This window comes from Diadema setosum, chromosome 2 (genome assembly GCF_964275005.1).
Source record: "Diadema setosum chromosome 2, eeDiaSeto1, whole genome shotgun sequence".
Classification (NCBI taxonomy): domain Eukaryota; kingdom Metazoa; phylum Echinodermata; class Echinoidea; order Diadematoida; family Diadematidae; genus Diadema; species Diadema setosum.
This window is the reverse complement of record NC_092686.1, coordinates 17802049-17816540: the sequence shown is the minus strand read 5'-3', so window position 1 is coordinate 17816540 and position 14492 is coordinate 17802049. Positions and strand designations below refer to the sequence as shown.

At 40.7% G+C, this 14492-nt stretch overlaps 2 protein-coding genes across 2 annotated transcripts; both read right to left on the bottom strand.

Annotated features, from left to right (window-relative positions):
* Positions 1 to 3979: 3979 nt before the first annotated feature.
* On the bottom strand, positions 3980 to 7200 carry LOC140242994 (uncharacterized). The gene is made up of 6 exons (XM_072322737.1): positions 6850 to 7200; positions 6337 to 6507; positions 5905 to 5972; positions 5480 to 5612; positions 4634 to 5303; positions 3980 to 4225 (listed from the first exon to the last, which is right to left on the bottom strand). Exons 1-6 carry the CDS (start codon positions 7198 to 7200, stop codon positions 4053 to 4055), a joined length of 1566 nt encoding a protein of 521 aa, XP_072178838.1. The 3' UTR covers positions 3980 to 4052.
* Positions 7201 to 10131: 2931 nt separating this feature from the next.
* Positions 10132 to 12662, bottom strand: LOC140240463 (probable serine/threonine-protein kinase DDB_G0281745). The gene is made up of 5 exons (XM_072320237.1): positions 12566 to 12662; positions 12134 to 12201; positions 11706 to 11838; positions 10860 to 11529; positions 10132 to 10450 (listed from the first exon to the last, which is right to left on the bottom strand). The coding sequence occupies exons 2-5, from the start codon at positions 12163 to 12165 to the stop codon at positions 10278 to 10280; spliced, it is 1008 nt and encodes a 335-aa protein (XP_072176338.1). The 5' UTR covers positions 12166 to 12201; positions 12566 to 12662; the 3' UTR covers positions 10132 to 10277.
* Positions 12663 to 14492: the final 1830 nt, after the last annotated feature.

Sequence of the window (14492 nt, the reverse complement as noted above, 5' to 3'; positions counted from 1 at the left end):
GTTATAACTTCTTTCAGCCTAATCGATGCGATTTCGGGTGAATTGTTTCGTACGTAGAGTGTATACAAAGGGACTGATGTAGGACTCGTGAATATAGATATATCGTGTACAGGTGCGTGTACAGATGAAATCTCAGCTAACCCTGGAAACGTCGACCGACGTGCATTGCACAGACGTAAACGTCCTGGTTAACGTATCATTCTCAGGACCTGGGCCCCATTTTATAGAAAGCTTATTATGATGGAAATTCTTCCTGGAATGTCAATTGTCATAGTAACAACAAGAATCCAGCTTCCTGATTGGCTGTTGCTATGGGAAGTTACCATTCCAGCAAGAGTTTGTATCCTAACATCTTTTATGAAATGGGGCCCTGGACTCGTAATCGTGGGACACGTGACGTCACATCATCTTCAGTACATTAGAGTTCCTTACTCCGAAGTTCGTTAATCTAAAAATTAAATAAGGTTCAGTATTCCAAAGGTTCATTAATCCGGAAACTACATGTGGTCGGTATTTCCGAAGGTTAAATTCGTCTGCATGCATATTTTTGTTTTCATGTATTCATTTTCGGATTAGCGAAGCTTGTTGCATTTTCGCACTATATCGAACCTTCGGAATAACGAACCGTATTTCATATTTGGACTAACCACCGCATTTTCGGTTAACGGCCCTATTTCGTTTCGGATTAACGAACGTCTACGTGTATACGGAATTTGTGTATTTAGGAACAGCGAATTTTGTATTCTAGCTCATACTTGAGCGAGGGTCAAGAGAATATAATTCTAAGAGGAATTCAAAGTGTATGTTTGATGAAAATTGATACTTAGATGACTGAGATATCCAAAACAAAGCAACTCTTTAATGAAAAGTGGGATCCTCCTTTTAATAGCATCGCTTTGTTTCACTTTGTTTTTTGGATTTCTCGGCCACTGCAAAACCGATTCTCATCATGTATACTTTGAATGTGTCTTAGAATCAGTGGCGTACCGTGGGTCAAGACATTGGGGGGGGGGGCACCTCATGGCAGCAACATCAGAATTGCATAACGGTATAAATAAATGCGAGCGAGCGGAGCGAGCGAGCTTGAAAATGTTGACATTTTACAGTCCCCAAACTGGCATTTGTATATAGCTGTTTGCTTTTGAAATTAAGGGCGTTGCACTGGGCGCAACTGCTGGCAGTAACATGAATGTCATAACGATTAAATGCGAGCGAGCGAAGCGAGTGAACTTGAAAATTTTGTCATTTTACCGTCCCAAAACTGCCGTTTGTAGCTATATATTTTCGCTTTGGAAATTATTGGGAGGGGGCGCACCGGGCGCCACTGCTGGCAATTACTAGTACTGACAGCAACATCAGGAGAGTTGCATAACGATTAAATGCGAGCGAGCGAAGCGAGCGAGCTTGAAAATTTTGACATTTTACAATCCCAAAACTGCCGTTTGTAGCTATATATTTTTGCTTTGGAAATTATGGGGAGGGGCGCACCGGGCGCAACTGCTGGCAATTACTGACAGCAACATCAGGAGAATTGCATAACGATTAAATGCGAGCGAGCGAAGCGAGGGAGCTTGAAAATTTTGACATTTTACGCTACAGTCCCAAAACTGCCGTTTGTATCTATATTTTTTCGCTTTGGAAATTCGCGGGGGGGGGGGGGGCGCACCGGGCGCAACTGCTGGCAATTACTGGCAGTAACATTAGGAGAATGGCATATAACGGTTGAATGCAAGCGAGCGAAGCGATCGAGCTTGACATTTTTGACATTTTACAGTCCCAAAAATGCAGTTTGTAGCTATATGTTTTCGCTTTGGAAATTCGGGGGGGGGGGGGAGGGGCGCACCGGGCGCAACTGCTGGCAATATTACTGGCAGTAACTTCAGGAGAATGGCATATAACGGTTGAATGCGATCGAGCGAAGCGAGCGAGCTTGAAATTTTTGACATTTTGCAGTCCCCAAAATGCCGTTTGTAGCTATATTTTTTCGCTTTGGAAATAAGGGGAGGGGGTGCATCGGGAGCAACTGCTGGCAATTACTGACAGCAACATCAGGAGAATTGCATAACGATTAAATGCGAGCGAGCGAAGCGAGCGAGCTTGAAGATTTTGACATTTTACAGTTCCAAAACTGCCGTTTGTAGCTATATTTTTTTCGCTTTGGAAATTAAGGAGAAGGGGCGCACCGGGCGCAACAGCTGGCAATTGCTGGCAGTAACATCAGGAGAATGGCATGTAACGATTAAATGCGAGGGAGCGAAGCGAGCGAGCTTGAAAATTTTGACATTTTACAGTCCCAAAACTGCCGTTTGTAGCTTTATTTTTCGCTTTGGAAACTCAGGAGGGGGGGGGGGGGGGCGCACCGGGTGCAACTGCTGGCAATTATTGGCAGTAACATTAGGAGAGTGGCATATAACGATTAAATGTGAGCGAGCGAAGCGAGCGAGCTTGAAAATGTTGACATTTACAGTCCAAAAACTGTCGTTTGTAGCTATACATGTATATTTTTTTTTTTTTCGCTTTGGAGGGAGGGGGCGCCCGGTGCGCCCCCTGGATCCGCCACTGGTAGTCAAGGGTGTTGGTTTATGTTCATGATTGGGGGAGTATGACCAGCGAGGGGGCGTCGAAGTGACCAAGCGCGAGAAGATGTCCAAAATCTGCACTTTAATTATAGAGCATCCCCTAATTTGTTTGCCTTTGTGAGTGTGTGTGTTTCATATAGATGGAAAAGTTAGGAAATAGCCAAGGTCAAGTCTTATTATTGGCAATGCAAGGCATCTTAATATAGACTAGTATGTAAAGCAACACTGCAAAATCAATGATGAAGCTTTGATAGCAAATGCGCACAACCCATCAAACATCACATTGCGTAACATTGCAGCGACTCTTTTTGCCATTCCGATGTTCTGAGTACACCTGCGCACATCCTGCTTATATTCAAAATGCCAACCAGGAATCACGCTGAATCACAATCTTTTGTCGTCTCCGGGCTTTTTGAACAATGTTTCACTATAATACCTCTTTAGTTATATGGTTAAAAGAAATCTTAGAAAAATATCTTTTTTTCTTGATCATCCTTTCATGTCGATTTCAAAATCAGTTTACTAACCCTTGAATTACCATTTTGGTAGTTTTTTTTTCTTTTTTTCTTCTTTTTTTTTTTTACCAGCGGATTGGGGGGGGGGGGGCACGTGCCCCCCATGCCCCCCCCCCCCCCCGTAGTTACGCCACTGCTTAGAATAATCTATGTTCTTTGACATTTCATAAGCTGCTTTTTGAGTATCTCGCAAAAAGTTAAAATTTGTAAGCAAAGGAAAAGCACTGTTTAGGCAGGATGCAGTCCGTTTATTGTCCCTCCACCTGTGGTCGTTAGCATAAAATAACTATAATTGAGCTAATGACTCGGTGCTTTCAGTGTTGATGTTGTTGTTGTTGTTTTTTTTCAATTATAGTTTTCGTATAATCACGCGATAAAAGTGAACGTGATAATGTCTTTTCTCAAAAGACGGAGGCTCTTTTCTGTATCTAACTAAGGTATACTTTTGATAATAACTCCAAACAGAACTCCATAACGCCAAAACACACACATACACACACGCACACATAATCACACACACTCACACACGCAAACAAACACAAACACAATGTATAATTCATGTATTTTAATGTATCAATGATTTGTGAAGTCGCAAATATATGAATGGTTTTATGTTGAATAAACTTCAAATTTAAACCTTCAAACTTCAGTACGTTTTTCCTTGTCATTGCGAGTGAGTTCAAGATTTTGATTTGATTTGTATACATGTATGCCTACTCTATTCGTATAATTCTTCAAATTGATGCTTAGATTGACAAACCATTACCTATGTGGAAATCCGACCCCCCCCCCACCAAAAAAAATGCATTTAATGTCAGTACACTTGTACTTCAAATACAACGGAAATGATAACACATGTCAGAAATATGAAATATTATGCAACAATGGTTTATTTACAATATTTACAAGGCAAGATCGTTTGACCCCTAAATGTCAGCTGCAAGTCTGATATAGGCTTTTATTTTCGCAGTTTCTTGAAAAGGCGCTTCCAGAAAGGTGGCCGTTTGTACCGTCTTTTCAGCTCGCTGATTTCCTTGAGAATTGTAGTGAGACTCGGACGGGATTCTGGGTTTCTCGTTCTGCATCTCATGCCGAGGGAAGAGAGTTTCTGAACGGTTGGAGATCGTGAATCTGTAAGGCGAGTGAATAAAAGATATAAGATATACTATGATTCATTCTGAAGGGATCTATCGATGCATATAAGTGTTATTCATTGAAATTGCACAAAATTAATGACAAAACCCTGGGCAATTTTTTTGTCTTCGTATAGATTAGAAATAACGATATAATGCCTCGAACATAAAAACGATATGACTTAGACGGATGCCAGTTAGACGATAAGAAATTATTTTTGATACGATTAAGATTCAACATCCTCATTGAGCTGTGATTTGATTCAGGAAATTACCGGTGATTACCAGTTTATCAGAGTTAGTTTTGAAATTATCTATAGGAAAATACGTCATAATCGCAAACTGGCGAATCAGAGATAGTTGACCAACAATGATCAAGTGTCGAGAAAACTATTGCAAAACTTACCGTCCACCACCTGTGCGATATCCATCAAGATGACACCTAGTGAAAAGGTGTCTGAGTGAACCGATGTCTTTTCCTCGTCGAGCACGATTTCGGGGGCAAGATAGTCCGCTTCTTCCCCCTGCAGGTAGGCAAACTTGACGGCTTCCGGGAGACCCGACATTTGAAGTGGGGAGGTCATCGATGACACCATGCCAAAGTCGATGATAACGCCGCGATAGCGACCTCCTCGGCGTTCAAGAAGGACGTTGTCGCTTTTCATGTCGTTATGGAGGAGTCCGTTCTCATGGAGCTCCATCATGCCCCTGACGACGTCCTCGGCGATGTTGAGGCCGTCCTTGGTTGAGAGAGGAGGTGGGTTGAGAAGTGGATAGCTGAGTCCCGTTTCACTGTCTCCAACAAACTGCACTCCCAGACAGAGGTCGTTGCCATTGTCAAGTGTTCCCAAGAAACGGGGGAAGTATGGACTGTCCGAGAGAAGCTGGTGAACGAGAGCCTCCTTGTTGGCTCGCCTTCTTGTCTCTTTAAGTTCGTCCACCAGTTCGCCTGGTGAGGCATGGTTGTTGGATCGAAAGGGCTCTTTGATGGCTACGGGAGTTGATGTTTTGCTGTGTCGGGCTAGGAGAACACGGCCGTAGCTACCACGACCAATCTCAAGTAGACTGTTCATGTTCTGAAATTGCAAAAAGAGAGAAAAACATTGCGCGTATACATAATCTCATAATTTGCTGGCTAGATATACATACTACAATTTTTGTATGTAATTGCTTGCAACTGAAAAGAAGATTGATGAAAACTTGCGTTCTCTCATTTTAAAATCGTTTGCGGGAATGATTACGAAGGACTTACCGACACGCTGTGGCCGCAGTTGAAAGTCAAAAGGTCATCAAAAGTCAGTGATGGACACTTGACCTTTTCTTGCAGCATGTTAACGACAACTTCGTCAACGTTTTGACTGCTTGGAGAGCTCTCTGTCGGATACCTGCCGTGATGAAAAGTCACAATGAGCAAAAGATACATTATACTTGAAATTACTTGAGTGGAACGAAAGACAAATAAAAAAGTAATAAAAGTGTGTCACTACATTACAGCAGGTATGCTATACTTGTTTTGAAGAAATGACTTCCACTGCATCGATTGACTTCACAGTTTTGATTGTCAACCGATTGTAAAGGTGACTTTGCATATCGTCAAGGAACAAAATTAACCACAGAATATGTAACATCAAACCGCTGTATACCTTAATAAAGATAATGCATGAAAGAATTACTTACCTTTGAGATGTCATTGCAGAATTTTCACTCATGCTCGACGGTGTATTTTCATCAACAGAATGGATATCCTGTAACGAAAAATGGAAGTCAAAATCAGAACTGTAATGACAGTCTCATTTGACACAGAATATTAGCATTGCCTCATGGTGTTTTAGGGCGCTGGCAGAAGAGACCCGCCGCGTCTTTCTTATGTCGGACTTTTGTTTTTGCTGTTGGTGTTGTTGTTGCTGTTGTTGTTGTTTTCGTGTCCTTCACCTGTCTAAACTAAATCATGAAGGGATTACTCTTATTCTGACAAAGTGTAAATATGAATCCAGTATTATTGTCCTGTGCGTATGAAGTATTTAATAATCTCGCGGTAAACTTTATTTTCGTCAATAATATGATAAACAATGTTAGGAACTGGCTATGAATAAGATAACAGATATTCACCTGTTCAGGTTCAGTACTCTGACTGCATGAAACAGGACTGCGCTGACTACCAGTTTCCTTGTTGGAGCCAGGAATGTCTTGTAGAAGAGGGAAGATTTCGTGAATTTCCGAAAGGAGGTCCAAAGATGTAGCAGGTGGAAAGGAAGACGGCGCTTCAGTTTTGTCAGAAGCCTGCAAATTCCAAATGATATACAATCGTGTTTAGACATAAGCTTCTCATTTTCCTGTCTTCATCGATAAGAAAAGATGACATTGCTGTGCGAAGGAAACGAAACGTACGAAGACATGTTCATACTTATTTTTTTCTCACTTCTATAGAGACGCCCTCAAAAGACAATAACAAAGTCAAACAAAACAAAACGCAGATCTCATCTGAAAACAAACCCTTTTGGCAAAATCGTGTTTCATATTGATTCATTGCATCGTATTATTTTCACTATATTATGTTTGACATCAGCACTGAGAAATGAGCACTGAAAGGCATGGACACGTTAAAACAAAGTGAAATTCTACCTGGCTGTCTCCCGACGTTATTTGGCACTGTATGGGCACATCTGTTGTTGGTAACACTGTCGCCTCATTGTCGTCGATCTCAACATTCTGGTCGACGACAACATTTTCAGGGACCGCTTCGACTGTGGAAGCGGTAGTAAGTTCTGTGGTCGAGGCAACGTCATCTCCGTGGGCAGACACCATTACCGACTCCACGGTCTCTTGTACTGCCGATGAGTCGCCCTCGATCTGCACGTCATCACGAGGGGTAGTTTTGTCACCCCGTTCGTTGACAATCTTGATGGCTTTGAGTATCTCGGCAGCATGGTCGGATGCCGGTCCGAGAGCCAGCCGCTGCTTTCGTTTAGCCATCCACTTGGCTCTGCGCTGTTTCTGAGCCGACAAAGCTCCGTCCGTAGACACAGCTTGAATATTCTGACATAGCCTGGCATAACCAGAAACAAAATAATTACAAGTTTGGTATATACGTTAATATCAATTTAATAGATAATGATATTATATCTACCAAACCCTTTAGAGTCATACACTGTAATATATTTGTGTCTTGCTATAAATCCATGTATTCTTTGATTATTTGAAAATAGGTATAATAATATATGGATAGATACATAGGTACTAAACGATTGTTTCGACAAATTCCATAATAATCTACAAAACAGAACTTACTATTGATCTGCCTAGGTCAAAACCAATAGCTATATGTCAAATTTCTTCGAATATCTGCGAATTCGGAAAGCTCGAAAGGAGAACAACTGTAATAACGATCGTTACTCAGAAGCTCACTAGGAAAGAGTGAAGGATTTTTTGTTGACACAAGACCAACTCGTAACCTAGCATCGCGCACTGTAGCGTGAGCAACTTCCAGCCAATCGCCGTCTCCTAAAAACGCGTAAGCTACACATACACGCTAATGCTGTACAAGGCAACCTCAACATATTTCATGACGCAACAATACTTCGTGCGTATTGACTGGACTGTACGAGGTCTATGCAAGTGCATCCATATCGCATTGAAGCTTTGTAGGTAAGATAATATAATCCATAAACAAATGTGCCGATATTGCTTATTATTTCCTTGTTTAATTCTCAGCTGAATCCGACGAAATACCTCTCTTTAATATTTTACCTGAAACGTGAAGAATGCTCTTTTACTCAAAGTGATCACTACTTTCAGTCTCTTTCCCGCCACCCCCCAAAAAAAGGACCAAAAAAAAAAAAAAATGGATACAGAAGCTGTTCCTCCGGATATCTTCTTTTTGTGTCTGCTTTTGTTAACTGAATTATCTTTCATTGTCGAAGACAGATAGCTCATTATCTGTGATTTTTTTTTTCAAATTTCCTGGTGGGCATTGGAAGAATTTTCGACAGCAAGCTCGTTTGGGTGTATTGATTGTATTATATACTGAACCTCTCTCTTGCCGGTCATTTTCTGTTTTATAGTGTTATAACTTCTTTCAGCCTAATCGATGCGATTTCGGGTGAATTGTTTCGTACGTAGAGTGTATACAAAGGGACTGATGTAGGACTCGTGAATATAGATATATCGTGTACAGGTGCGTGTACAGATGAAATCTCAGCTAACCCTGGAAACGTCGACCGACGTGCATTGCACAGACGTAAACGTCCTGGTTAACGTATCATTCTCAGGACCTGGGCCCCATTTTATAGAAAGCTTATTATGATGGAAATTCTTCCTGGAATGTCAATTGTCATAGTAACAACAAGAATCCAGCTTCCTGATTGGCTGTTGCTATGGGAAGTTACCATTCCAGCAAGAGTTTGTATCCTAACATCTTTTATGAAATGGGGCCCTGGACTCGTAATCGTGGGACACGTGACGTCACATCATCTTCAGTACATTAGAGTTCCTTACTCCGAAAGTTCGTTAATCTAAAAATTAAATAAGGTTCAGTATTCCAAAGGTTCATTAATCCGGAAACTACATGTGGTCGGTATTTCCGAAGGTTAAATTCGTCTGCATGCATATTTTTTTTTCATGTATTCATTTTCGGATTAGCGAACCTTCTTGCATTTTCGCACTATATCGAACCTTCGGAATAACGATCCGTATTTCATATTTGGACTAACCAACCGCATTTTCGGTTAACGGCCCTATTTCGTTTTCGGATTAACGAACGTCTACGTGTATATACGGAATTTGTGTATTTCGGAACAGCGAATTTTGCATTCTAGCTCATACTAACTTGAGCGAGGGTCAAGCAGCACTCTGAAGATGGTCAAGGAAATTGGTTTTATGTCACTTGTAGACATTTTTCATGGTATTGCGGTGGTGGCATAAGAAGTACATAATTCACAAAAGTGTACATCTCAACAGGATAGTTATATCAGCAACCCCAAAATATTAGGAACAACCCTAAGCCCTCCATAACAGCGTTTACTTCGTTCCGGGTATAGCTTAAAGGGATGGTACAGGTTCTGTTAAGATTGAGCCTCGGGTTTCCAGCATTTCTTTATTACAAATTTATTTTTAAAGATAATGACAAAACCTCTTATGAAATAAAAAAAAAAGAAGAGAATATAATTTTAAGAGGAATTCAAAGTGTATATTTGATGAAAATTGATACTTAGATGACTGAGATATCCAAAACAAAGCAACTCTTTAATGAAAAGTGGGATCCTCCTTTGAAAACGTGATAATGTTTTTCTCAAAAGACGGAGGCTCTTTTCTTCTTCGCATGTATCTAACTCACTATTATTCTGTCTGTTGGGAACTACCCTGACAAGACTCCGGTCTTTTGTAGTTTCCACGTTTCATTTATAGTTGTTATTGTGTTACGTATGCATGTTCATGTTCTCGTTTCCTGTCCTCAGTTTGTCATTGTACAAATTATATGTTTTTTAAATGAAACAGAATAAAGTTCAAGTTCAAGGTATACTTTCGATAATAACTCCAAACATAACTCCATAACGCCAAAACACACACATACACACACGCACACACGCACACATAATCACACACACTCACACACGCAAACAAACACAAACACAATGTATAATTTATGTATTTTAATGTATCAATGATTTGTGCAGTCGCAAATATATTAGTGGTTTTATGTTAAATAAACTTCAAATTTAAACCTTCAAGCTTCAGTACGTTTTTCCTTGTCATTGCGAGTGAGTTCAAGATTTTGATTTTATTTGTATACATGTATGCCTACTCTATTCGTATAATTCTTCAAATTGATGCTTAGATTGACAAACCATTACCTATGTTGAAATCCGACCCCCCCCCCACCCCACCCAAAAAAAAAAATGCATTCAATGTCAGTACACTTGTACTTCAAATACAACGGAAATGATAACACATGTAAGAAATATGAAATATTATGCAACAATGGTTTATTTACAATATTTACAAGGTAAGATCGTTTGACCCCTAAATGTCAGCTGCAAGTCTGATATAGGCTTTTATTTTCGCAGTTTCTTGAAAAGGCGCTTCCAGAAAGGTGGCCGTTTGTACCGTCTTTTCAGCTCGCTGATTTCCTTGAGAATTGTAGTGAGACTCGGACGGGATTCTGGGTTTCTCGTTCTGCATCTCATGCCGAGGGAAGAGAGTTTCTGAACGGTTGGAGATCGTGAATCTGTAAGGCGAGTGAATAAAAGATATAAGATATACTATGATTCATTCTGTAAGGGATCTATCGATGCATATAAGTGTTATTTATTGAAATTGCACAAAATTAATGACAAAACCCTGGGCAATTTTTTTGTCTTCGTATAGATTAGAAATAACGATATAATGCCTCGAACATAAAAACGATATGACTTAGACGGATGCCAGTTAGACGATCAGAAATTATTTTTGATACGATTAAGATTCAACATCCTCATTGAGCTGTGACTTGATTCAGGAAATTACCGGTGATTACCAGTTTATCAGAGTTAGTCTTGAAATTATCTATGGGAAAATACGTCATAATCGCAAACTGGCGAATCAGAGATAGTTGACCAGAAATGATCAAGTGTCGAGAAAACTAATGCAAAACTTACCGTCCAGCACCTGTGCGATATCCATCAAGATGACACCTAGTGAAAAGGTGTCTGAGTGAACCGATGTCTTTTCCTCGTCGAGCACGATTTCGGGGGCAAGATAGTCCGCTTCTTCCCCCTGCAGGTAGGCAAACTTGACGGCTTCCGGGAGACCCGACATTTGAAGTGGGGAGGTCATCGATGACACCATGCCAAAGTCGATGATAACGCCGCGATAGCTACCTCCTCGGCGTTCAAGAAGGACGTTGTCGCTTTTCATGTCGTTATGGAGGAGTCCGTTCTCATGGAGCTCCATCATGCCCCTGACGACGTCCTCGGCGATGTTGAGGCCGTCCTTGGTTGAGAGAGGAGGTGGGTTGAGAAGTGGATAGCTGAGTCCCGTTTCACTGTCTCCAACAAACTGCACTCCCAGACAGAGGTCGTTGCCATTGTCAAGTGTTCCCAAGAAACGGGGGAAGTATGGACTGTCCGAGAGAAGCTGGTGAACGAGAGCCTCCTTGTTGGCTCGCCTTCTTGTCTCTTTAAGTTCGTCCACCAGTTCGCCTGGTGAGGCATGGTTGTTGGATCGAAAGGGCTCTTTGATGGCTACGGGAGTTGATGTTTTGCTGTGTCGGGCTAGGAGAACACGGCCGTAGCTACCACGACCAATCTCAAGTAGACTGTTCATGTTCTGAAATTGCAAAAAGAGAGAAAAACATTGCGCGTATACATAATCTCATAATTTGCTGGCGAGATATACATATTACAACTTTTGTATGTAATTGCTTGCAACTGAAAAGAAGATTGATGAAAACTTGCGTTCTCTCATTTTAAAAACGTTTGCGGGAATGATTACGAAGGACTTACCGACACGCTGTGGCCGCAGTTGAAAGTCAAAAGGTCATCAAAAGTCAGTGATGGACACTTGACCTTTTCTTGCAGCATGTTAACGACAACTTCGTCAACGTTTTGACTGCTTGGAGAGCTCTCTGTCGGATACCTGCCGTGATGAAAAGTCACAATGAGCAAAAGATACATTATACTTGAAATTACTTGAGTGGAACGAAAGACAAATAAAAAAGTAATAAAAGTGTGTCACTACATTACAGCAGGTATGCTATACTTGTTTTGAAGAAATGACTTCCACTGCATCTTTTGACTTCACAGTTTTGATTGTCAACCGATTGTAAAGGTGACTTTGCATATCGTTAAGGAACAAAATTAACCACAGAATAATATGTAACATCAAACCGCTGTATACCTTAATAAAGATAATGCATGAAAGAATTACTTACCTTTGAGATGTCATTGCAGAATTTTCACTCATGCTCGACGGTGTATTTTCATCAACAGAATGGATATCCTGTAACGAAAAATGGAAGTCGAAATCAGAACTGTGAGGACAGTCTCATTTGACACAGAATATTATCATTGCCTCATGGTGTTTTAGGGCGCTGGCAGAAAAGACCCGCCGCGTCTTTCTTATGTCGGACTTTTGTTTTTGCTGTTGGTGTTGTTGTTGCTGTTGTTGTTGTTTTCATGTCCTTCACCTGTCTAAACTAAATCATGAAGGGATTACTCTTATTCTGACAATGTGTAAATATGAATCCAGTATTATTGTCCTGTGCGTATGAAGTATTTAATAATCTCGCGGTAAACTTTATTTTCGTCAATAATATGATAAACAATGTTAGGAACTGGCTATGATTAAGATAACAGATATTCACCTGTTCAGGTTCAGTACTTTGACTGCATGAAACAGGACTGCGCTGGCTACCAGTTTCCTTGTTGGAGCCAGGAATGTCTTGTAGAAGAGGGAAGATTTCGTGAATTTCCGAAAGGAGGTCCAAAGATGTCGCAGGTGGAAAGGAAGACGGCGCTTCAGTTTTGTCAGAAGCCTGCAAATTCCAAATGATATACAATCGTGTTTAGACATAAGCTTCTCATTTTCGTGTCTTCATCAATAAGAAAAGATGACATTGCTGTGCGAAGGAAACGAAACATACGAAGACATGTTCATACTTATTTTTTTCTCACTTCTATAGAGACGCCCTCAAAAGACAATAACAAAGTCAAACAAAACAAAACAAAACGCAGATCTCATCTGAAAACAAACCCTTCTGGCAAAATCGTGTTTCATATTGATTCATTGCATCGTATTATTTTTACTATATTATGTTTGACATCAGCAATGAGAAATGAGCACTGAAAGGCATGGACAAGTTAAAACAAAGTGAAATTCTACCTGGCTGTCTCCCGACGTTATTTGGCACTGTATGGGCACATCTGTTGTTGGTAACACTGTCGCCTCATTGTCGTCGATCTCAACATTCTGGTCGACGACAACATTTTCAGGGACCGCTTCGACTGTGGAAGCGGTAGTAAGTTCTGTGGTCGAGGCAACGTCATCTCCGTGGGCAGACACCATTACCGACGCCACGGTCTCTTGTACTGCCGATGAGTCGCCCTCGATCTGCACGTCATCACAAGGGGTAGTTTTGTCACCCCGTTCGTTGACAATCTTGATGGCTTGGAGTATCTCGGCAGCATGGTCGGATGCCGGCCCGAGAGCCAGCCGCTGCTTTGTTTAGCCAGCCACTTGGCTCTGCGCTGTTTCTGAGCCGACAAAGCTCCGTCCGTAGACACAGCTTGAATATCTGACATAGCCTGGCATAACCAGAAACAAAATAATTACAAGTATGGTATATACGTTAATATCAATTTAATGAATAATGACATTATATCTACCAAACCCTTTAGAGTCATACACTGTAATATATTTGTGTCTTGCTATAAATCCATGTATTCTTTTATCATTTGAAAATAGGTATAATAATATATGGATAGATACATAGGTACTGAACGATTGTTTCGACAAATTCCATAATAATCTACAAAACAGAACTTACTATTGATCTGCCTAGGTCAAAACCAATAGCTATATGTCAAATTTCTTCGAATATCTGCCAATTCGGAAAGCTCGGAAGGAGAACAACTGTAATAACGATCGTTACTCAGAAGCTCACAAGGAAAGAGTGAAGGATTTTTTGTTGACACAAGACCAACTCGTAACCTAGCATTGCGCACTGTAGCGTGAGCAACTTTCAGCCAATCGCCGTCTCCTAAAAACGCGTAAGCTACACATACACGCTAATGCTTTACAAGGCAACCCCAACATATTTCATGACGCAACAATACTTCGTGCGTATTGACTGGACTGTACGAGGTCTATGCAAGTGCATCCATATCGCATTGAAGCTTTGTAGGTAAGATAATCTAAATCCATAAACAAATGTGCTGATATTGCTTATTATTTCCTTGTTTAATTCTCAGCTGAATCCGACGAAATACCTCTCTTTAATATTTAACCTGAAACGTGAAGAATGCTCTTTTACTCAAAGTGATCACTACTTTCAGTTTCTTTCCCGCCCCCCCCCCAAAAAAAAAGAACCAAAAAAAAAAAAAAAAAATGGATACAGAAGCTGTTCCTCTGGATATCTTCTTTTTGTGTCTGCTTTTGTTAACTGAACTATCTTTCATTGTCGAAGACAGATAGCTCATTATCTGTGAATTTTTTTTTTCAAATTTCCTGGTGGATATTGGAAGAATTTTCGACAGCAAGCTCGTTTGGGTGTATTGATTGTAGTATATACT

Bases quoted from the DNA above. Each gene is read 5' to 3' on its own strand.
- LOC140242994 (XM_072322737.1), bottom strand. From the start codon at position 7,200: ATGGCTAAACGAAAGCAGCGGCTGGCTCTCGGACCGGCATCCGACCAT. The intron at 5,304-5,479 runs GTAAGTCCTTCG...TTGCAATTTCAG, and splicing joins ACTGCGGCCACAGCGTGTCG to AACATGAACAGTCTACTTGA. The intron at 4,226-4,633 runs GTAAGTTTTGCA...CTCGCCTTACAG, and splicing joins TATCGCACAGGTGGTGGACG to ATTCACGATCTCCAACCGTT.
- LOC140240463 (XM_072320237.1), bottom strand. From the start codon at position 12,165: ATGAGTGAAAATTCTGCAATGACATCTCAAAG. The intron at 11,839-12,133 runs GTAAGTAATTCT...TCATCACGGCAG, and splicing joins TCTGCAATGACATCTCAAAG to GTATCCGACAGAGAGCTCTC. The intron at 10,451-10,859 runs GTAAGTTTTGCA...CTCGCCTTACAG, and splicing joins TATCGCACAGGTGCTGGACG to ATTCACGATCTCCAACCGTT.